Raw genomic sequence first — 25874 nt, 5'->3', positions numbered from 1 at the left:
ACGCACCCTCAATCCGGTATTACATATACCAGTCAGAGGGGACCACCATGCAAACACAACACACAGTAGATTCATTCAAGAAAACGAGGAGTTGAGGCACCAGAGATCGACTTCAAACCAAACGGGGTTAGGTAGACCTCAGTTTCACTGAAATGCCAAGCAGCATATTGTGGACCGCTCAGAAGCGAGCGAGGTGGATGATACGGGGATTTTGACTGTTGTATACATCAACTGTGTGAAGAAACTTCTATTTTCGGGCAATCGAGCCTGGGGTGGCTTGGTGGTCCAAGTTATTCAAGCCCGGAAATACCAATCGCAGAAACGTCAACTCGCACTCGCACCGAACTGATATCTCCATAGCCAGTATCCCGTACGTTCTCAGGTTTTTTATCCTCTAGGAGGTGGTCTGCATCCTTTGGCTTTGGGGAAATCACCTTTTCGACTATCTTTGTCCTGTAACTCTATTCCAGTATTATTTTATCCGCCTGAAAGATGGTGGGTGGTTTGGTTTTATCATATCCAGCCATTTGCTCATTTTGCACCAATCAGTTTACAAAACCAATGCGCTCTTCTCCAGCTGCGACTAGAGATCAGAAACAATGTCTGTAATTTTCGTATGGATTCCAGTAAGATCCACACGGATCCTTGTTTCTTATTAACTGTCACAACTTGCGCTGATGGTTGGTGCAACTTTTGCAACCATATCAGTTATATTTGATAGCATGGTACATCATTTTGTGTTTTCTTGCGACTGTTGAATTAATACTTGCTCTAAACTGAGCACACTTTTTTGTCTCGTGGTAAATGGAACCAGTAATGTTTGTCATTTTAGTTGATATATTCTTACTAAATGTAATGTGGTGATTGGTGTCTATTGTAACGAGTGCAGAATGTGGTTTGCCTTCTTTTTGACCTGTGATAAACATACGTTAAGAAAAGATTGTTATGCATCATATATCTTGGTATGAGGAACAATCTGTTACTATCGACTCAAGTTTTTATTTCCTATCGTTGTTTACAAGTGAAAGTTTTGTCGTGCTGTCATTACTTTTGTTTGAAGCTGAGCTAAGCGGAGTAGCTTGATTTGATTTTTTTGAACACCCGCAGTAATATTGTTTAAGGAATGAACAAATCAAATAATTTGTGTATTTTACGAGCATTTTGATTTGATTTATCAGGAAAATAAACATGTACCGGATACTTCAAGTTAACCCACAAAAATTCATTGAACACCTTTCTGATTAATCATCAGCGCTGGTGTTCCCCAGATATCCATATTATCTCCAACCGTCATTTTATTGTATATCAGCGACTTATTGGAAAAAATCGAGAATCCAATATATTGCTTTGCTGATGAAAGCACACTCCTCATTTCATTTGGATTCCAGGACATTGGCTGCGGACATCTTCACCGGACATCTTTGGACATCTTCACTGGACATCTTCACTGGACATCTTCACCGGCAGCAGGAGGTTGCGCATCTTAATGACAATCCAGAGGTGATTTCAAATTAGGGTGAAAGTAACCAGGTTCAATTCAATGCCACAAAACCCAGGCATCGGTTTTCTCCAAAAAGATAAATGTATCCGAACCGGATATAACAATGTCAGGACAGACAATTCCGCTTTCTGCTTTGATAGGTTTGTTGGGGGTTGAAATGGACACCAATATGTCTTGCCAGAATCATATTTCTGGAATTGCAAAGGCTTGAAACGCTGTTCCGAATCAGAAAACTGTACATACTTCAGCAACTCTTGATGCTTTATAAAGCTCAGATCAGACTTTCTGTTCTCATGTATGGTGATCCGCCCCTAAGCATACTTTGAAGCTGCTGGATTCTATTCAGAAAAGAGCCATCCGTCCTTGAAATAAAACCTAGCAATCCAGTGTAGGAGAGCGACATCATGTTGTTTTGAAAAAGGTTTTTTATGGATAGTATGGTATGGATAAGTACATATTTTCCTACCGTCGATGAATAATAAATTGATAAAGCAATGGCAAACATGCCCAAACAAATCCCCAAAAAAAATCCCTACCACTTAAAACATAACCTTAAAGTGCGGTTCAAGATTAGACTGACAACTTTGTTTTTGCCTTAAGTTTTGTTAATGAAGGAACTCCCATGAATACCAAATAATTTAGCCGTCTTGTCAGGTTCTAATCATTTATTATTGAGCCAATTTTCCTAAACTCATAGAATATACTAAATTATACTTCTGATTTCAGAACAATAATGAGAAACGGCAAATTTGGACTAATCATATAAATCAAAGATGTGGCAACTTTCAGAATATGATGAATGTAACGCAGGTATTAGCTTGCTGTGCGTAGGATATGAAATGGTTCTTAAATCAAACTTAACTGGCCGAACAATGTCAAATATCGAATTCTTCTTGTATGACTCAGAAAAAAAAGGTTCCTTTGTATATGGAATTTGATACGCGGGTGTCAGATCAGTGACCTTTACTTTCTTTTGTAATTGTTCCCATTCGAACCTACTCTTAAACAGTTTCTTGCCCACCTCATCGAGTTCAATGTTCTCAGTTGGCCGATTTCGTCTCAAAAGCCCTCATTTGTTGAGATTGTCTTATGCGTTTATAGCTGTTTATTTTAGAAATGAATGATGGAAACAGAATAAATGACTATTTCACAGAAAATTTCACAGAAAAGTGTGAAAGAGCCGGTTTTCTACAAATGAGACCAGTTTATCGAAAGAACTTGCAGTGAGTGAGATTTGTTGAGTTAACTGTTATATTAATATCGATATGCTCATAAATGCAAAGTCAGAAACTATAACTGAAAAATCAACGTTTTCTAAACTTTTCTCCTATGCTTCATCAAGTTGCCAGAAAGTACTACAATTCTGATGAAAGATCACACTCAGACTCGCATGGATATAAATTTTATGAGCGAAAAGTATCCTTTCAAAAATTGATCATTCGGTATGCAACTTTTTTCTTTCGGACGACGCTATTTATTGGGTATCTTCCAACCCGTGCTAGAAATTGTACGTTATGATGTAAGAGCTCATTAATTGTTTTATTTCTTGAAGAATATAAAATGTTATCTGATCAGCAACATGGCTTTAGAAAAGCTAGATCGGTTGAAATAGCTATTGCTAGTAAATTTGAGTTCATTTACAATAACATTGATAAAGGAAAGTATGTAGTCTCAATCTTATTTGATCTAGCGAAAGCCTTTGATTCAGTAAGAAATAAAATTATGTGACTCTAAATAACACTGCATCACATATTCAAGATATTATGCTTGGCGTACCACAAAGTTCAATATTAGGTCCGCTGTTGTTTTAAATCTATATAAATGATCTCCCGAAATATATCAAACATGGTTACACCGTAATGTTCGCAGATGACACTACCATATCACTGATTGGTAACACAAAAGATGAGTTAGAATTAAATATGAACTCAGTCATGGACGCTATGATTGCTTGGTGTGACAGAAACCAGCTGAAACTGAATGCAAATGAAATAATTCACTTGGGTTTCTCCTTGGGAAAGACATTTGAAACTTAATAACTTCCAACTATCTGATACAGCCAAACTCCTAGGTATGTACTTGGATAAACCGTTGCCTTGGGAGCTTATCATTGATCATGTGTGTAAAAAATTCAATCAGTCAATGTTTGCAATACGCCAGCTCAAAGAGTTGCTAGACTTAGATGGTATCAAAAGGGTCTATTATTCTTTGGCCTATTCTCACATGGCTCAAAATATATTGATATGGGGTACTTCTGCTGGCGCAAGACGTGTATTTATTCTACAAAAAAGAATCATGAGAATCATATTTGACATTGCACCGAGACATAGCTGTAGATCTTTATTTTCAAAATATAAAATATAAACTTTCCCCTGTATCTATATTTATGAAGCTCTGTTTCATGTGAGATACAACATAGTTCATTTCAATTACGAGTCAGTCACTCATAATCATGCAACAGGAACTAAACACTTGACCATCCCAAAACACAAAACTTCGACATTCAAGGAATCTCTTAGGTATAACGGCATCATACTTTTTAATTCACTGCCACAGGATGTCAAGGACCTACACTTAGTGAGTTTCAAGAAACATATCAAAGAATTATTGACGAACGCGGGTTATTATAGCTTAGACGAGTTCCTGCAAAGGGATGTCTTGATATAACTTGTTCTCACTGCTTTTTCTTCCTATTTTTATGTTAAACCTTTTAATGGTATATAATTATATTATGATTTTAAAATTTGCATCAGTATGTAGCTCGTAGTGTTTTGTATAGTGCCTGTTTTATTTGATAGGTATATATTTATTCATTTATATTTTATATAGTTATTTATTGTTATTTTTATTATTGACATGTCTAATATCATAATGATCTGAAAGGTGAATAAATACAAAAAAAAAATCTTATTTCCCACAAGTTTCATCTTCTATGGGTTGATGTTCGTAAGGAGACGTCAGCTGATTGAAAAACATAATCAAAATGCTCTTATATCACTTTTCCTCTCGGTAACCTAGCGACGAATATTTATCAAACTATCTATGACAACTTGAAATTCATGACGACAGTTAAATTTTTAATCTATGATTGGAAAAAGCTAAATCAACGAAAGGATGGAACTTTTCATCTCGCAATCTTATACGCACGACGGGTGTAAAAATTTTGCTGGCGAGAAGGCCGTACTTTCCTCCCTAGGTGCGTAATATACTGTTTCAAAAAACAGGTATGTTTTCAACCTATTACAACTTGGAAGAAATCTCGAAACATTAATTTTAAAAATGTTCAGATTATATAAAAAATAAATAAATGCTTACCTGTGCGCGCCTGTTATTGTACGTAAGCGTAATTGTAGCATTTTCTGTTTGTGGATTTTCATCAATTTTCAGCACCGTACTCTCCGCCAATCTGAGCTCCGGGCTCCGTTCGGCAGAAATAATGAAATCCTCAGTACGCATATCCTCTATCCTCCTCAATTCCCCGTTGAACAACTGAATAAGAGATCCTTTGGCGAAGTTACTAGGTAACGTGTTGTTATTTAAAGTTTTCTTCGGAGATCTAGGAGGAGACATCGTGGCCTGCAACCTTTTCCTACCCTCTGGTGGCTTCTGCAGGTCCAGTGGCCCACTTCTGATCTCTTCTGGCCTCGTGAGAATCCTGTGCTTCAATGAACCCTCCTTCCCGGAAGGGACTTTGAAGGCTCCCGATTGAGTTGACGGAGAAGTGGGCAAGGTAGAAGTTACCACTGACTGCTGGGGTAGTTTTTTCTCTCTCAGCAGCGATTGACCAGTTTTCAAAGATGAGGGGGGACTGAATGTGCTTGGAGGAGAAAGAAACGTCGTCGTCGTAGGCGTTGTTGGTGAAAACGTCTCCATCGGCGATAGAGGTGTCGCAGGGAAGTTAGTCCTCATCATATATGGTGGCTGGCACACAGGATATGCGAAGTGGGGGAACTGCGGGGGATGGGAAAACAATCGATAGGGGCTGTACGTCGGCATTTCCTCTGTGACTTCCTTCTGCGTGAGGTTAACCGGAGCCGGAATCGAAGGTGGTGAAGGGTACTTGGTTATGGTACTCGGTGCCGGAGCCAACCTTGTTCCGTTAGGATAGGTAGTGGTGTTAACTCCATTGTATCTGTTGCAAGATAGAAATACAGTTGGTACGTCTGACGGTTTTGAAGTATCGAAGTATCTGATAGGAGATAAAATAATGAAAATGTATACATTGAAGTTATCGTTTAAAAGACTGAATAGTCTGATGAGTATATGAGAGATTTAGTTGTGTTCTCAAGTTTCAAAATACGTACCTAGTTGAGGGTGGTAGAGGCTTTGGAGCGGGCCTAAGAAACAACTCTGGTGGCTGCTTCGGGGGTCCCCTCCAGGGCTCCGGGTATGTCATATAGGGCAGTCTTCCCTCCACGCCGGCTGAAATCATCGGCTCAATGCCTCAACACTGCAGTTCTGAAATAAAATGAAAATGATATTGAAAACTGCATTATGATTACTTAACATTTATTTTTCTCATTGAACAACATCGAATTGAGGTGAAACTAACCAGGTTTGCACATCCGTCTTGCAGGCGGACGTGAATGCTATCTTGCAGTGTGCAAGGCCTATTAAATTGAGACCTCAAAGAAATGAGCGGATCAATATTTTAAAAGACTGCAAGAGCTTACTAGGGGCTCTGACGAACCCGAAGGTGACATCAAATCTGGTTTGGGAATGCCACGAACAACTGAATGAACTTGCAAACAGGAACAAATTAACTTTGTACATGGAACGGTTTGAAGGGAAGGCGATATACACTTTTGAATTGAAGCCGACCTTGTGGCTACGTTACGTGGATGACACCTTCATCATCTGGAAACATGGAAGAGACGCCCTGAACCGTTTCCTAAACCTCTTGAACGCTCAACACCCGAGTATAGAATTCACCATGGAGATTGAGCAATACCAACGGATAGCATTCCTAGATGTACTAATAGAACGATGTTGTACCAGACTAATCCACAAAGTGTATCGAAAACCCACACACACAGATATATACTTGCACGCACTATCGAACCACCATCCTAGCCAAAAGAGAGGAGTCATCTCCACTCTAACGGAACGGGTTCGGAGAATATGTGAACCAGAACATCTGGAGAGGGAACTGAAATACCTTGAAGTGACCTTGAGATCGAATGGATACAGTGCCTCCGAGACCAGAAAAGCCATGAAACCGAAGGGCATTACGGATCAGAAAGCGAAAAAGAATCAGATGGTTGAACGCGCATATCTACCGTTTATCCCTAGGGTCACGGACAGAATTGGAAAACTATTGGGCAAACACGACATCGAAACAGTCTTCAAACCCACGGGAAAGACAAAAGAGACCCATTATCAGTAGCAGGGGTCTATCGCATACCGTGCACTTGTGGAAAGGTATATATCGGAACCACCAAACGTTCCATGGGAACAAGACTAAAAGAGAATAAAAGGAACTGCAGACTAGGTCAAACGGACAAGTCAGCTGTGGCAGAACACGAACTTTGTGAAGGAGACCGCAGAATTTTGTTTGAAAACACAGAACTAATTGCCCGCAACCAGGGATACCATAGCCGACTGGTACGGGAGGCAGTAGAGATCCACAAACACACGGAGAATTTCAACCGAAAAGAAGAAGCGGCGCACCTCAATCAAATATGGAACCCCATTTTAAGGAATTCGAGAATAACGAACAGGACAACGGGCAGCAAGATTGTTAATGTTCCAAGTTCAAGTGCAGGAACGAGTACAGGTACAAATGCAGGTACAAATGCAGGTACAAATACAGGTACAAATACAACTGATTACCTGACAAGACCTTTACGAAGCCGAAAAGGTAGTCATCGGACAGCAAGCCATGATGGTAAAACCTCTGAAGAAGCTAGCCATTCGCGCCAGCGAAACGTCAGGAAGAAATTCCAAAAATCCACGGCTCCCAAACTCGAAAAGAAATGACACTGAAAACCTCAGCCGTGAAAGTCTAAAACATTTTGTTTGTACTGGATGCCAGGGTATTCAGGAATTACAGGTAATGATAAAGCTGATGAATGCGCTAGACGCGGATCATCAACTTCATATATAGGTCCTGAACCAGCTCTGGGGGTACCAAAATCATTGGTACGAAACCAGATTAGGACATGGACCAATAAGAAGCACACAGAGTACTGGAGAAAAGTACCTGTCAACAAACACAGTAGAACCTTCATTAGGGAACCGTCCGAGAAAAGAACCGAAGAACTACTTCAATATATTAGAGGACACCTGAATAAAATGGGACTGTACAGCGGTGACCTCAGTCTCCCAATCGGGTATAATGATGTCAGGACAGACAATTTGCTGTGTTGTTGGGGGTCAAAATGGTCACCAATATGACTTGGCACAATCATGTCACTGGAATTGCAAAGACTGCTTGTCAAAAGTATTGTTCTCATATATGGAGTTTCGCCCCTAAGCATACCCTGAAGCTGCTGGGTTACATCCAGAAAAGAACCCAATTGGAGACGCGAACATCACTTGCAACCTTGATAGTCTGGAACATTGAAGAAAGGTTGGAGATTTGTTTCTCTTTCATAGATACTTTCACGGTAGGTGTTCAAATGACTTGGCACCTATAATTTCACCAAGAGCGGCACATCTCAGAAATACGCGACGGACTGTGGCTGCTCATCGTTTTGAGGTTCATTTCAGTACACCTCGAACTTCACCGTTAAGGAACTCTATCATTTGGAGAAGTGCGTTCATGTGGAATAAATTTCCTGAGAACATTTTTCCAAATGGATCCAATATCTAGCGTGAAATTCAATGTGAGTCCCTACTTTCGCACAGGCACCGCTCTTAGAGAGCCTCAAGGATTTTCCAGTAGTGTTTGTGTTTTGTCCTTAAAAAAAATACGAAAAGTCATATCGCGAAGAAGGAAGTTGTCGGGAGTGGTGACTTAGCAGGTTTACTTCTCGGCGGAAACCCCAGAATAAGAAATAGTTCTTGGCCGAAATCCCAGAACAAAATGAATTGCTTCGGCTAAAAAATGTGTTTGAGGTAACTCTCTCACTAACAATGGTCGGGGTCGTAAATGTAGTCCAGAAGGGTCAACCACTTGGGTCTGAATTCCTTGTGTTAACTATGAGTACCTACTCGAAACATCCCAAGAGGTGTCGTTCAAAATATTCATCTGTTTTTCGGCATTAAACTGTCGTTTCGAGAGAAGGGAGCATTTCAATGATATGCGATGAGAAAATACGAAAAAGATAAGTAAAAGTTAAAATGAAAGAATTAACATAAAAACACAGGTAGATGGACGACTGCTCGATAATAAAGTTATGAAAAGTTAATTTCCTAACCGAAATAAATTGTTTCTAAACTAATTAGTTGTAGGAAAAACCCTACAGAGTAATAATCTCAAATATTGAACGAAAGTGTGGTGGAGATTGTAGTTCTTCATCGTAGTTTTCCCCCATTAATTGCGGCGTAGATTTTCTATTTATTCATAATTTGTCATATTATATAATTTCGCCTATTAAAAAAAAAGACCTGAGAAATATACAGACACTTATCTTGACGTTAGAAGGTTAAAACCTGCGTCCGTATTCAGAATTTGATGAATCTAAGGATATTCGCATTTTTTTCTCATATTCATCTGGCGATACGTTCATTTCGATAACCTCCTTATGAATGGATCGTACTTGGCTACCCGTCTTGAAAAATGTGGATAGCGGCCAAATTGCAAAAGTCTAATATCAGAGAACATAGTACAACATCGAAGTTTTCAGAAGGCAATCAACAATTAATACTTCACATTTCAAAACTCCTTCGACATCTGTCAAGGACGTTTAAACCTAAAGTTAACCAGTGTGGAATATTCTTGGATTTCTCCAATTCCGAAGACAGAGGCAGATTTAGAAATGGAGTTCCGGAGGAACCTCTGTCGGGGACTGGTGATAAGTGAATTGTTAATCAGGCGGACACAGCGTTTACAAATAATAAAATTTAATAATAACAACATCAACAAAACGGCAAACAGAAAAATACAGTGAAACCTCGTGGCAAGGAGAATGAAAATTAGGATTAGCCCGGACGAAATCCCAGAACAGAATGAATGCCTCTGCAAAACATGTTTCGTAAGTCACTTTCGAAATAATCGTCACTGACAGTATGGTCAGGGTCATAAATATGTTGGAGAAGGGTCGACCACTTGGGCCCTCGTTTTAATCCATCAAAGTGTTAACAATGAAACATCCTAAGTGGATTCGTTCTAAATATCCATATGTTTTTCGGCAATAACCGTTGGGTTGGAGAGAATAGAGTATTTCAATGATTTGCCATGAAAAAATAGAAACATACCGAGTAAAAATAAGAAGAAAAGAATTAACATAAAAACCCAAGCAGATGGATATTTTGTACGACTGTTCGATAATAGAGTTATTGTATACTACAAAAATAATAAAGTTTAAAAAACTCGTTTTTAAAGAACATCGAATTGAAAAGTTGAAAATTTTTTTTAAGCTTAAAACAATAATCAACGAAAAATACTAGTATTATTTTAAAAAAACGACGGGCGCTTGATATACAAGAAATATGGCACAAAGCGCCCACGCTTTTTTCACAATAATACGAGATTTTTCGTTCGTTATTGTTTTAACCCTTCATTGTATGATTTTTTATATTAGTCTTGTTCACCGCTCATAAGGATTATTTTTGCATAAGAATGAATGAAAAAATATTAAAAAAATTCATTTCATTTCAATATATTTTTTTTATGTGTTGTAGAAATGCAACACCATGTGTACGCTATCAATATTTAGGTGGTATGAAACTGAAGAAAACAAGTATATCTTTTTGTTGTAACAAAATCCAACGCCACACTTGGAACAAGTTGTTTGTGAAATTCCTGTACAGTTTGGAACTCTACATCTTACTCTATTCTGTGTCCAATTGAATCTTGTCTCACGTCTTTGGGAGGTACATGTTGGGCGGGACCCCTCATTTTTTTCTTTTGAATGTCTGTTTCAATGGATAAGGACGGTCTACCCTTTTTTTCTCTTTCCCGCTGTGCACCAATTCTACACATACATTCTGCTATTTCTGTTTTGAATTCGGACAAAGTTGGCAATTTGTCAGTAGTTTAACGCTGAACCAAAGCCTGCTCATGAAGTACCCAAGAATTGATCACTGCTAAATCTAACAGATAATAGAATAGTCTGAAATACCACTTTTTACTGCGTAGTAATATTTTGTGCCGTGCCAAATGACTGTCCAACAAGTCAACACCACCCATTACCGGTTGTATTCGTTCACAATGTATGGGCGATCCGCTTCAATTCTTTCCTTTACCTTTCTATCAAAACGCTGAACTTTACTCCAGCAAAATTCGATAGGAGTGTTACAGTTTTATTGCCTTGCCAGGCAACATTTGAAATGTCTGTGCCCTTATATGAGGCAACATATTCATATGTAGCACCTCTATCTGCTTTTTTCATAGTTTTCTCATCTGGCAACTTACAGTTTGATATCCTATTTCTCCGTACAGTACCCAGGCTCAGTATTCCTCTTCCAGCTAAGTATGATATGAACGGAATCGAGGTATAATAATTATCGTAGTAAATTCTGTGATTCAGGTTGTCTGCAATCATTTGTGCCAAACGAACCACGACATTGCTGCTAGCACCCAAATCAGGAACTTCTGTTGAGTAATTGCCATTTTCTTGTCCTGCATAAATTTCTACTCTAGGAGATACGGAGGCTAGAACGAAGAGTTTGAACCCCCACTTATGAGGTTTGAGTGGTAAATATTGCTTCAGAAAATGTCTTGCTTTTGTAGAACAAATTTGCTCATCAAGGGATAGGTACTGCTGCATTGGAACTTTTGAGAAGTTTCTGTTCAGTGCACCATAAAGAGGTCTTATTTTATGCAGTCTGTCAGAATGTGGCTTGTTTGCTTCATTATTGTTGAAATGAAGGGATTGTTTTATCTTTTCGAAACGATTCACCGACATTGTTGTTTTTATTGCATCAAATCCCAAGCTCTCAGACCAATAGGATCGGGTGATCGTATTGTGAAACAATGACATGTAGAAGCAAATTCCAATATATTGTCTCACCTCTGTACTGGTTATATTGACAGATCTACTGGGATCGTTCTGTATTGCATATAGATTTGACTGTTCTACAATATTACTGACTATATCATCGGTGAATAAAAAAGTGAAGAATTGATAAGGAGTATTCGATTCCATGATACTAGCTGGAAGACTCGAATTTCCAAGAAATTTCATCTGGGTTTCATTCAGTATGAGATTTTTTTTCTTCCAAATAATATTTTCATTTTCCTTCTGCTGTCCTTTTCGATTTGTTTTCTTACCATTCGATGAGCTTTCTGATGTGTAAGGAACTGATACTGTCGTTTCCACAACATTAGTTTCTTGCTGGGTTTCATCAAGGGTTCCTTCTTCATCGGCTGTATCATCCAAGTCCAATTCGTTTTCGCCTTCTTGATCTTCAAAATTTGAAACAAAATTCTCAAAATCTTGATCGCTCGGCAGAAAATTCGGATCTGCGATGCTATCATCAGAAAAATCATAGCCGTCTTCACTTTCTCTCAGATTCTGTAGTATTTCTTCCAAATCCTTATCTGAGAGGTATTTCTTAGCAGTCATATTGAAAACACATTTCATATAAACTTACCGCATGTTATTGCACATATGCAACAAACTATATTTATAATATAACGAAAAAAATTATGTAAAAAAACAGCCTGCGATTTATGGATGTCATAAAATGTGTCTTACCTGATGGTTTGGTAATTTATTCGTATTCTTGAACGCTAGGAGAGAAATCAAATATCACCATAAACAGGTAGTGAAATTCTAACCTCACACTCTCAACGGAAACACATTTCAAACTAAAACCAGGGCCGTTCAGGGGCTTTTTGAGGTACGAAATTTCATACCAGACATTGTTGCAGATATGTTGCAATGTGCACGAATACTTCTGCTTATTGGAATAGAAACTTACAACTGATTGAACGGTATGTTGCATTTCTGCAACAGAATGCAATGAAGGGTTAAGCTTGTTTAAAAAAATATTTTTAACTTTTTAGTTCGATGTTTTTAAAAGCGTGTTTTTTAGTTCTTAAACTATATTTATTTTTCATTCTTCAGTTTCGTGTGCTATAAAAGCGTGTTTTTTAGTTTTTTCAAACTATATTTATTTTATCTAAACTTTGGGATCAATCAGCCCGCGAATAGATCAAGCAATAATGTCGATAATTCTGTCAAATACAGATCCCAAGCTTGAGAGTTACAAACAAACAAACAAACATAAATACATACATACATGTGAAGCTAATACAATAAAAGCGTGTTAATAAAAATCAATAAAGAATTGAAATGTTTCTAAACTAAATAGTTGTAGGAAAAACCCTACACCTCCTTTCAGTTCCACAATCATCCAATAATCCAGTCATTTAAGCTTAAATTAGGTAAGAATCTCGGAATTCGAGATACCCAGCTGTAAGTCTGTAAATACTTGTATATTGACACCCTAAAATTTGTCTCAAAACCTACATATGGTAGGGTGTAAGCAACTATTAAATTTCAAGATCAAAGGTCACAAAAATCGGTTTTTTTTCGCTTTTTTTGGAAATATCTCATTTCCTATGGGTTTTTTGCTATTTGTATTAATTATCAATATTGTAGGATACAAAATTACAAGCTGCAAATATTACTACTAAACAAGCCAGAGATGATGCGGATGTTCTTATTGTTGAAACTGCAATTGAAGAATCAAAGTCTAAAAAAACTGCAGTTATAATAGGACAAGATCTTGATTTACTTGTCATTTTAATTGGGCGTACACTGTTTTACGAACAAGAAATTTTCTTTAAAAAAGTTGGGAAAGGTAATGTAAAAACGGAGATATACTCGACTAAAAGTTTTGATAATTATCCTCATTCTAAAAAACATATTTTATTTTTGCACGCATTAAGTGGCTGTGACACAACTTCTGCGCTTTTTAAAAAGGGAAAAAAATCATTTTTAAAAGTTTTTGAGAAACTGACAAATTTGGATGAACTAGCTGCAGCATTTGAGGAAGAAAATTGTTCGGCCCAGAGATTATTAGAGAGTGGAACTCAAACCTTATTGGCAGTCTATAATGCTCTGAAATCTGTGAAAAGTCTCGATCATCTTCGTTATATGTATTACGTCAAGTCTACAAAACTTAATAAACCTGTGCAGCTTTCAAATATTCCACCAACAAGTGCAGCTGCTCATCAACATTTCAACCGTGTATATTATCAAGTTCAAACTTGGTTAGGACATGATTTGGAACCCCAGGTATGGGGTTGGGCAATGCGAAACGATTTTCTGGAGCCTATCATGACAATTTTACCACCTGCTCCAGAAGATTTGCTAAATACAATTTTCTGCAACTGCAAGAGTGGTTGTGGTTCGCGATGCGGATGCAGGAAAGCGGGTTTGCAACGCTCTTTAGCTTGTGGCCAATGTAATGGGCAAGTTTGTCTCAATGCTCTACCATATCAGAGCGACATTAACGAAGATGGAACCTTTGACCCCGAAATCATGGAAGAACTTGAGACAAATGTCGTTGAAGACGATAATGAAGACCAGTTTGAAATTTACCAGCAGCCAGAAGACGACGATGAAGAGGAAGAAGATGATTAAAATTATAAATTGTAGTTTTTGTACCCTTTATTCCATTTCTTAACTTTCAATAAAAATAAATGTATTCAATGATATTTTTTAATAAAAAGATTAATTCATAATTTATTTGTTTTTTTTTCATTATGTAAGAAGTTATAAATATTAATTAGGGTAAAATTCAAATATAATTCCTATATTTTCATTAACAATTCTGCAATTACATGGGCAGGTAAGTGTTGTTAAATAAATTAATACTGAATAAAAAGTGGATAAGTTAGGAAAAAAATGATAAAATATAATATAATAGTTAATAAAAATTGACAAATATTTATAATCATTGATTTATCGATAGTTCATCAACTATATATGGCGCGTTTTCGACCGGAGGCACCGGTTGACCTGAAGTGATGCTGTGACCGCGTGCTCTCCGCCCTCTATCTCGAAAACGGTTCACCGTATAAAAAATTTGTTTAAACAAAATTTGTATAGAATTTTGTATTCTACAATATTGATAATAAATACAAATAGGAAATGAGATATTTCCAAAAAAAGCGCAAAAAACCGATTTTTGTGACCTTTGACCTTGAAATTTAATAGTTGCTTACACCATACCATATGTAGGTTTTGAGACAACTTTTAGGGTGTTAATATACAAGTATTTACAGACTTACAGCTGGGTATCTCGAATTCCGAGGTGAACTTACTATAATGACTGGACTACAATTCCAAGCGATTTCATTTTGACGTTACTATTCAACTACACATTTTGTAACTTAATCCAATATTCAAATAGCGTCGTTTCATCAGATCTGTTCATCAGTGAGCAATTAGTGAATCTGAACACAAAGAGCTGTAACGTCGCTTTCCTATCTCCAAGCATTCTCAGAAATGAGATTAAGTTGATTCCGAGAACAAAATAAAGCGCTCTTTCTGCTGAACTAATACAGCCTGTTATCTCCGCCGTATCGTATCGTAAATAGTATTTGTAACATTGAATGCGTACTACAGCGGCAGCGATCGTTGGATATAAATTATATCGCCGTCGAGAGAGATGTCTTTGTCAGGGTCGGAGGTAAGGGAAACTCGATTACGTTGGCCAAGGGTTTTAGTTCTGAGGTTCAAGTTTTGAAATAATATTCATTATGCATTTTTTGTGTAGTTTCAGTTTCCACAATCTGAAAAATATAAAAATTATAGTGGAAGGTGAAAATACCAAAAAAAAGTGGAAGAGACGATCTATAATAATAATAATAACCTCTTGGTCATTGGTTGATAATGCTGGCGCGCCCTCCCGAATGTGTCGGGGCTTCGGGGGATAGGGCGTGACCTACGCCCAATGGTGCACACTACGGTGGAAAAAAAATAACCTCTTGACCACTAGAGCAAGACAACATTCGCCGTAAAGTTTTCAGCTCTGGGTGAAACGAATATCGTCCTAAAAGAGGAGGTGAAAAAATAAAATATCAAGATTTTCCCTTCGAACTCCGCAGCCATTTATTTTCAACAAGAGTACCCACTTACAGGAAATGTTATAATTACAGAGCATATATGAAATAAATATTAAAAATAATGGAATATAGAAATGTATAAAAGTATATGCTGAAAGAAAGTATATATAAAATATTCATATACGTAGAATTTCAAAAGAGGAATGAAAAATTGAGTATATAAAAAGTCAAAAATCATGCAATGTAGCAGTAGTGACACAAAGATTATTTATAGTATTATTAAAAGTGATTGTCGATACATGATACCAAGGCGTTCAGAGAGTCGAAATGAATATCGCAATGCCAACAGATTTTATTGAAGCTACTGCACATAAAATTCAATGGTGATCGTATAGCATTTTTACGTGATGCTTCGCAATAGAACTTCAGATTGTGTCGACTTTCACTTCTTGGTACTAAGAAATTGATCTCGGGTGAGAGAACCGTACTGTCAATATTGTTGTTGAGTAATTTATGCAGGAATTTTATACCAAGGATAACTCTCGTGTCAACAAAATCTTATGATCGATGCTTCTCGCGGGGTATTGTCTATAGACTTAAAGACATAAGTATTTTAGGAACTTCCTCTGCACACTCTCAATTGATGTTTTTTGGTAGTCGTAAACTGGATTCCATAACACAGAGCCATACTCTAACTTAGATCTGGCATACGCTAAATATAGCAATTTCAAGGTGGCAATACTTTTATAAAGTTTTTGCCATTTCTGTAAACGAATCCAAGAATCCTATTTGCATTAGCAGTCATATTGTAAATGTTAATTTACTGTCATATATTATACCAAGATCTTTTATCTCGTACACGCGGTTGATTGTAGTATTGTTGATTGAATAATCGTACATTAAAGTTCGCTTTTTTGTTGTGAATGATATTATTTTACATTTGGATACGTTCAGTTTTAGACGACTATATCTTTACACCAAAGTTATATTACATCTAATTCATGTTGTACACGTTGGCAGTCAGTAAGATGGTCAGTTAAGATTGTTGTTCTGATTATATTGGAGTTCTTGGTGAAATGATGTCCTTTCTACTCTCGAATCTCAAGATCATTCCGACTTGACGTACGAAGGCAGAAATATTAGTCGAGCAAATGCAGAAATCTGTCATTCTTGGCTCGCTGCGTCTGCTCAGGTCACATGATTCTCGGACCCCAGAACCAGATTATTGAAGAAATTGGAGTCAGTTGGAATTGTAGATGCAGCATTACAATGGATTGCAGACTATTTGAATAACCGGAAGCAAAAATTAAGACTTAACCATGTTACATCTGGCACACTCGATAATAATATAGGAGTACCTCAAGGTAGTGTTCTGGGTCCTTTATTGTTTCTAGTTTATATAAATGATATGGTTGAGGTGGTGAAAGAATGTTGTATACACCTCTTTGCTGACGACGCTGTTATTTATTACACTGGGAATAATCATTCAACATGCTTCAATGCAATCAACGAAAGTTTAGAAGCCATTCAAAATTATTGCTGTGGAAACTTATTGAAAATAAATACAAACAAAACAAAATGGATGTTAATCAGTAGAGATAAAATGTATAGGGAAGTAATGAAAACAGAGCCAAAACTTTCAATCGATGGTGTCCAGATAGAAATGGTTGAGACATTTAAATATTTAGGGGTTTTGGTTGATCGTCAACTGTATTTTAATGACCATGCAAAAAATGTTATAAGAACAATTGCCATGAAAATTTATTATTTGAGGAGATGTTCTCCGCATCTCACTCAGTGGAGTAAACTTATAATTTATAATACACTTATTCTTCCTCATTTCAACTACTGTGCAACAGTGCTTTATCTGGTAAATCAAAATGTGCTAAGCCGTTTGCAAAAATTGCAAAATCGAGCTATGCGAATTATTCTTTGTTGTGCACGTGACACGTCAATAAATTCTATGCTCGATACTCTTCATTGGTTACCGGTTAAGACTTATCTATTATATCACTCCTTAATATTCATTCATAAAATTAAAAGAGGTATAGCACCTGAATACTTGCAGAATATCTTAGTTCTCAATCAGGATGTTCATCAGCACGATACTAGATGTAGAGGTAATCTTCGCGTTCCTCTGGTTAGCAGAACATATAGCCAAAACTCTATTTTTGTTAAAGGTGTAACCATGTACAACAATATTCCAGTTTATGTAAAAAATTCTGAAAGTCTGAGTATATTTAAAATCAAACTCAAGAAGCACCTATTAACGGATGGAAGTATATTGTAGTAACATTTTTTTTTTTATATAAATGTTGTGTGGTTCATTTTATATATTATATTTGTTTGTAAGTTTATACACATGTGTGCGAGTCACCTATTTTATCATTGTATATTTGTATATTGTTCACAATGTTTTTATTAGTTTCATGACTAAATAAGGATCTATATGTGTATATATATATGTATATATATATGTGTATATATGTATATATGTATATATATATATATATGTATAGATTGTAAATATTTTACTTTGTTGACTTCAGTTCTATAGAACGACGCGACGTTTAATTTATTAATTTCACTTATAAGATTTTACAATATATTTGAGGTGAGATGTAAATTAGTAATTAATTATTTTTAATATAAGTATATTACAGCTTAATGACATTGTACAAGTTACAAAAAAAAAAAATACTATAATTTTTAGATTGTATCGATTTCTTTAAAATTGTTATTCACTTATATGTATAATTTATTAGTCTTTGACTAAATAAAGGATTTATATATATATATATATATATATATATATATATATATATATATATATATATATATATATATATATATATATATATATATATATATATATATATATATATATATATATATATATATATATATATATATATATATATATATATATATATCGACTCGACTGTGTCGGAGCTTCGGGGATATAGGGCCCGTCAAGCTAACTCTTCGGTAAAAATAGTGATAATAACATTTTAGACCTAACCTAACCTTTAGGCTTGATACTTGATGTACAGAAATTAGAGGAGAGGGAAGAAAACATAGGCTAATACATTAATTGCAGTTTTGTTTATCAATATCTAGATGAGATTATCAAAATGGATACCACATGGTAAAGTGTTCGTTGAAGAGCACCAATCTGCATTCAAGTCAGGTTTTGATCTGAATATCTTCAGATGGCTGAAGTAGATGAATATGTGGAACAAAAGGCGGCCAAGATTTAATTCTTGGGGAGTATCTCAGATAGCTAGAAAATATTTGGAAGTATGGCCTCCTCATTTGGCATACTGTATTCTTTCGATAAAATACGATTACATAAGCTCAACAAAAAATTCAGATGATCATAAGCTCAACAAAAAGTGTATCGAATGTCTTCTGCCTTTACCTGTTTATGCTGAGACTACGAAGAATTATTTCCGTTATGCATGATTAATCAGCTTCACTTGATCTTTTGATCATAAACCCGTGTTAGTTGGGTGAAATATTCTCAACTGAAAGATAACACTGCAACAATTGGTATATGATTTGATATTTCGACTGAATTCCCAGATTTCGAAAGTTGGATACCTCTTTGTTTACGAAATGAGATTGAAGAAGATAGTGGTTTTGCATCGACACATTAAAGGTTGACTTGATTTGAATGTAAGTTCCAAGTATTTCTTGGAATTTTAGGAACTTATTGTGAAAACTGAAGTAAAACCATCATAGAACAAGTGGTAGAAGAGGTCAAGAGGACAGATTTAGGATAGCCAAAACAAGCGTATTGAAAAAATACTCTTGACAAAGTAACCGCTATTATTCACTTGAATCTGAATTATGGATGTAACTGGAACCCCTGGCGGAGAATGAACTCAAAATAAGCACACCAGAACTGCAACAGTCTTCTAGATTATCTGAAAGAAAAGTGTTATAGTTCTGATGTTTGGTAACAGTCCTTGTTTTGGATTGAATCTGAATATCAGAATTCAATATAATTCAGATACCGTTCAATATTCTTCACATTTGTTGTTTCAATATTCAGTATATCCAATCAATATTCAGTATAACCTTCTGAGATCTAAACTGTTGAAGCGATCATTGGACATCTTCATGATCTTTTTTAGACCCTTATCCTTAGGATTTTAGTTATAAAGTTGATTTTGTATTTACGGCTAATGCGAGCTTTATGATCACCTTTGAACCCTCCTCTTCATTGTAAACACATTGACGTCTCTAATCCATCATAGAATATTACAATTCGTTCCAGACAGATCCAAACCAAAATCCTATTCTGCCCCGCCTTGGAATTCATATCGGTTCAGTTCGTAATGTCTGGCAACCAGGTCTACTTTTACTCCTTTTCCAAACCAATTCATTAAGGACCATCACAGCTTGCAATCAATTAATCAAAGTAAAATGAAGTAATTAATTTATTCCAGACACGAGTATTGTGAAAGCATCCCGAGCTCGATTCATGAGCAGGGTTGCCTTTATCGATTAAAATGTACTAGCGGGTTAGTGGGTCGCGATCCAGAAAGTTCGCTCCATTCATGCTTCTCCCTAGGGAATTTATCTCTCGACATAGATAGAAAGCTCGTGACCCATTCTCCGGCTTAGATAGTTTGGTATCTATTTCCAGATTATGTGTTTTTAGTAGTTGGATAGGTATGGACAACTAAAAATGGCTACTTGTTATAACGATTTGTTCATATCTGGACCTTATGGAAATTATCACATTATTCCTCGCCTTCATTTCTGAAGTGATTTGCGAAAATAAAAGATATTATTCTCGACTATGGAGAATATATCAATTAAATAGTTATTGCCAGCGGCTTCGCCAGCATAGAATTTGTCACATTCAGTTTCATGACAGACCATTTCAAACAAATAGTTACAATATTTTTTATTAACTCAAAACTTCAGGTTTCCAACTTCAAAACTGACGAAATTCAATAAAATCTTCAAACCCCTATTTTCCCCCCTTGGGGGTGGACATTCCTGATTCCTTTTCTTGATGCTTGTTTACGCTATACAAAGAACCTACCTGCATATTTCAAAATTCTAGGTTCAGTAGCTTCCGCTGTACGTTAATATAGGAGTGTCAGTCAATCAATAGGTACCCACTTATACAATTTTGAATAGAATCAGCAAAAAAACTGAAAGGATTAGAATGAACATTGGTAATCGTACTAATCCTAATAATATCATAAATGCAGATTTGCTTAAAACTTAACTTAAAACTGGTGACGAATCATGATTATTTGGTAATGACTTCGAAACCAAAGTCCAACCGCACCAATCAAGGCCGTAGCCAGGGGGATCAAAGGGGATTGATCCCCTCGAAAGTTCTACAAGCAATGGCCATCCAAAAATTATATCAAATACAACGATTGGCTTGTTTGAACATTACAGGAGCCATGAGAATAACGCTAACCGCGGCAATGGAATTAATTACTGGTCTGTCCCGTCTGGACCTGTACGTTGAGGAAGTTGCGTTAATGGCCATGTTACGATTGCACATGGCTGTTATAAACCTCGAAGTAGAAATGGGTCAATTGAGGCTGAGCCTATGGCGAGAAGCGCTCACAACCAGGCAACCAGTGATGCAATAGTACCCAGGGTTGTGTTCAATAAACCCTACAAAATACAAATGAAACAGAACACAGAGTCAGATTTGTTTGAAGGTGATTGACAATGTTTCGTGATGAATTTCACTAGTTCGGACTTCCATTGTCTATTATATAAAATGATTTGAAATCCCTGAAACAAGTAAAAAAGAATAATTAAAAAAAGAATAGTTGAAAATAATAATTATATTAAGCAACAATAAACCTGAAATGAAATGATAGTAAAATAACCTACAAGTAAAAATATAATAATTGAATAAATAAAAATTAAAGGAATGCAAAAAGAAAATAATAAAAATAAAAAAGTGTAGAGATTCCAAGTCACGTTAGTTCACGACGTTTCGATTGTTGGTATCTACAATCGTCTTCGGGTGATGACTGGACTGATTCCTCCGAGAGATGACTATTTTATAGGTCGTTGAAATACTTTCACTGTTATAAAGTAAGATCAACTAATTAGTTTCGACGTGGAAAGCCTTTACACCAACGTTCCGGTCGAAGAAGCACTCCAAATCATACAGAGGAAGCTATCCGAAGACGGGAACCTGAAGGAGAGAACGAATCTACCTATAGAAGTAATTATGGAATTACTAGGATGCTGTGTACGAAACTGTTATTTCCAACTGAAGGACGAATTCTTTACACAAGATGAGGGACTGCCAATGGGATCGCCACTTTCACCAGTCATAGCCAACATATATATGGAGTGGTTTGAAACTCTGGCCATTGAAGAAGCCCACAAGAAACCTCGAGTCTGGTTGAGATATGTTGACGACACCTTCATAATATGGAACCATGGGAATACTGAACTAGACGCCTTTCTGAAACACATCAACAGCGTGAGACCTTCCATCACTTTCACAATGGAGAAGGAAATCCACAATGAATTGCCATTCTTAGACGTTTTGGTGAAGAGGACCGACACTAAGTGGGAAACATCTGTATACCGAAAACCCACTCATACGGGACAGTATCTGAACCACGAATCCAACCACCATTAATCGACAAAAAGAGGAATCATCAAGACTCTATTAGACCGTGCTTTTGGGCTTTGTAATACAAAGGAAGGTCTCGAGAAGGAACTAGACATCATCAAAAGTGATCTTCAGCGGAATGGATACTCCAAAGCGATGGTAGAAAAGACTTTGGCCAAAAGACAGCAGGAGTCTCGCAAGGAAGAGAAGCCGTCACAACCAGTGCTTTCACTTCCCTACATCAGAGGATTATCGGAGAGGATAAGAAGAATTGGTTCCAAGTACAACATTAGAACCTGTTTTAGATCCGGTAACACTATCCGTAGCAGCCTCACGAAAACCAGGCCCCCAAACGCGGACTGCGATTCCAAGAATTGCATTTATCGGATACCCTGTGAGTGCGGAAAATCCTATATTGGTGAAACTAAGAGGCCATTGAATATTCGCACAGCGAGGAGAAACCAGCAAATCAGGAATAGCAGACCATGTTTGGACCCATCAACACAACATCGAGTGGTCCCAAGCTGAGATCTTGCACAGAGAGGAACATTGGTTCAGGAGAAAATTTAAGGAAGCCGCATACATGTTGTCCAACAACGTATTCAGCCAGGCCAGCGTAGATATACGAAACATATGGAAACCCATCATCAAACGAGAAATGACCAACTCCCGCCAAATCGGTCATCTCTCACGGAATCAGTGAAGCGGAAAATGGAAAGTAGAGAAAGTGAAAGTATTTCAACGACCTATAAAATAGTCATCTCTCGGAGGAATCAGTCCAGTCATCACCCGAAGACGATTGTAGATACCAACAATCGAAACGTCGTGAACTAACGTGACTTGGAATCTCTACACTTTTTTATTTTTATTATTTTCTTTTTGCATTCCTTTAATTTTTATTTATTCAATTATTATATTTTTACTTGTAGGTTATTTTACTATCATTTCATTTCAGGTTTATTGTTGCTTAATATAATTATTATTTTCAACTATTCTTTTTTTTAATTATTCTTTTTTACTTGTTTCAGGGATTTCAAATCATTTTATATAATAGACAATGGAAGTCCGAACTAGTGAAATACAGAGTCAGATGCTACAAATGCAATACGCATATATACGGACGGCTCAAAAACCAAAGAAGGCTAAGGAAGTGGAGTGTACTCCAGATCACTCTAAGCCTAAGGATTTAGTGGGGAATGGGAAAAAATACCAGCGTGGTTGAACAGAACTGACTGGAATCTCAATTGCCACAAAAGAAGTAACCATTAAAGGAATTTCTGGATAAAAAATAACAATCTACACTGATAGCAGACAAGCCCTATTAGCCTAGAACAGACAACTTGTTACCTCAGGCCTAGTACTAGAGTGCCACCAAAACTTAGCCTCGGTAGGTAATAACATTATCCCGAGGTGGACGACAGGAGTAAAGGTAATCGCATTGCCGATTCTTTAGCCAAAAAAGCGGCTGGACTAAGAATTTTAAGACCCAGTGGCACCTACAGCCAAACGTTACACCCATGATCAATCCCTAAAGAGATGGGATGAAATCAAAGGATGCAATCTTGTCAGGATCGCCCTGGGCGACTCTGGGAAGCTGTCGCCGAAGAAATATCTAGCGATGACCAGCAAAAATCTACGCTTAATAGTAGGATTTCTGATTGGCCACTGTCAACTAAGAAAACACCTCCATAATATGGGGCTAGTAGACACACCTCTATACAGGATGTGTGAACAGGAGGATGAAATGTCAGGCATATCCTATGCGATATAAAGGAGATGTTTCCTAGTGACCTGTCCACCTTTCTGGAAAGAACAGGATCGACTATGACCTAGGACAACTCCTTGGGAGGATGTACAATGGGTCACATGTGGCCTAAGTGATCTGGGCCTACACTCACCCTCCCTACTCTACAGATATAGATACTATGGAATTATAAAATCTGTTAGAAATTTTATCGAGTCCTTGGCAAAACGAACCAAGTGATTGAAAGAGAATATTGAAAAAAACTTTCCCGAAACACAATGGAAAAACCTTACGGCAATGTGCGTACAAACTTTCAAAGATCCTGGTGACACTACCTGTTTCTACATGTACCCCTGAAAGGACTTTCTCTTCTCTGAAACGTATCAAAACTCATTAAGGAAACTCCACAAGCCAGGAACGACTAAACGGTTTGACGTTAATGTCAATCCCCAGTAGAATTGGCATTGACACCGAGGAGGTAATTGATTTGTTTGCTGCAAAGAAAGCTAGAAAACTAAATTTGATTTTGTAAAAAGATGCTAATATTTCTGTAATGGTTTTCTAATAAATATATATGACCATGTTATACAATTTTTCTGTTTTTCTTCATTTTCTTTCGTTGTTTTTAAATTTCATGTTTTTCTACTGTTCCACGAAATCAAACCCCCTCCCCTCCCCGAAATTGTTTTCTGGCTACGGCCTTGGCACCAATGGAAGAGCCAAGGAGAGCCAGGACCAAAAAAGCACGCCAAGTTCCATCAAATATCAATGTTTTGCTCACTATTCGATTACCGTGGCATATAACGCTACGAATAAATAAGTAGATTGTACCTACAGTAGATACAAAATAGGTAACTGAAATAAAAAACAAAATGAAAGATTCTCGTATATGTATGTGGATAGAAGTATATCTCAACAAAATTTGTTTCGATTGAAAGTGTTTTTTTTAGAAATGTCCATAAGTAGGCACTGTCATTCTGTAATTTTCTCATGGGTTCATGATAGGAACTTTTACCTTCAGGAGTTTTTGTGGTTTACTTTAAAAATCACTTATAGTCCGTTCATAATTTGTCGATAGCACACAATGAGGGCCCAAGTCATAAAACGGTCGTAAAACTCGTAAAATCATAGGCGGAGGTTCCTGAGGTGTTTATTTATTAAATATAAAGCTTCAGTTTATATTCGAAACTTGCCTTGAAAGGGTGAAGTTGTTACGAACGAAAATAATTTTTGGTTTATTACATTTTTTAATCGCATTTAATTTACGGCTCGTTGGTGTTTCGGCGTCTACGGCAGTAATTAACGTCTCTAATATTTATTTTGCGAATTTTGTGCAGTGCGTGAGTAACTTTTTTTCATATTCCTACAAACATATACGTACCTTTCGTTCCTGCTTGTTTTGTTTGATTGCTTGCGATGGCTTCGTCATCATCATCAACATCATCAAGTTTTACACCGGTACTGTTGCGTACAGTCAGTAAGTCTGTCTATTCACCAAGAGAGAAGACTATTGTTTTGAACGTTCACGATGCTCTGGTTTCTCAGAATCCCACAAACACTGTTCAGAACATATCAAGAGTTGTGCCAACATGACGGGCGTAGGGGAGTCAACAATATATAGGTTCCTATCAGAAAGAAAAAAAAAAAGGTATAGCTAACCCAAATACAAACGAATACTTAAAGAAGGGGAGAAAACCTATTGAAATTGATGAATTTGCCAAAAATGGTATTCGAAGGAAAATTCACGATTTTTTTTACAAAAAAGAAATACCCAACTTAAACAAAATTTTACAAGAAGTTAGAGACGACCCGGATTTGCCTCATGTCGGACGAACCAAATTGTGGCAAGTTTTAAAAGAATTAAATTTCCGGTGGGAGAAATCAG

General features: G+C 36.8%; 1 protein-coding gene across 12 annotated transcripts in view; it reads right to left on the bottom strand.

The window, feature by feature from the left end:
• Atx-1 (Ataxin 1) overlaps positions 1 to 25874 on the bottom strand; it is a 333854-nt gene that overhangs the window by 29423 nt on the left and 278557 nt on the right. For 11 of the 12 annotated variants that reach the window (XM_074173589.1, XM_074173595.1, XM_074173590.1 and 8 more), the window contains 2 exons: positions 5806 to 5959; positions 4817 to 5690 (listed from right to left, as the gene is read on the bottom strand). In XM_074173589.1, the coding sequence (XP_074029690.1) occupies positions 4817 to 5690; positions 5806 to 5933 (1002 nt within the window). In that variant the 5' untranslated portion in view covers positions 5934 to 5959. The remainder of the gene's footprint in view (positions 1 to 4816; positions 5691 to 5805; positions 5960 to 25874) is intronic. The other variant, XM_074173600.1, reaches the window with a different exon arrangement.

The sequence above is a fragment of the Leptinotarsa decemlineata genome, unplaced genomic scaffold (assembly GCF_025532065.1).
Source record: "Leptinotarsa decemlineata unplaced genomic scaffold, Ldec_3_MD MMD2_tig00000251_RagTag_RagTag, whole genome shotgun sequence".
In the NCBI taxonomy this organism is placed as follows: Eukaryota; Metazoa; Arthropoda; class Insecta; order Coleoptera; family Chrysomelidae; genus Leptinotarsa; species Leptinotarsa decemlineata.
Note: the sequence above shows the minus strand (reverse complement) of the source record. Positions and strands in the feature narration are given on the sequence as shown.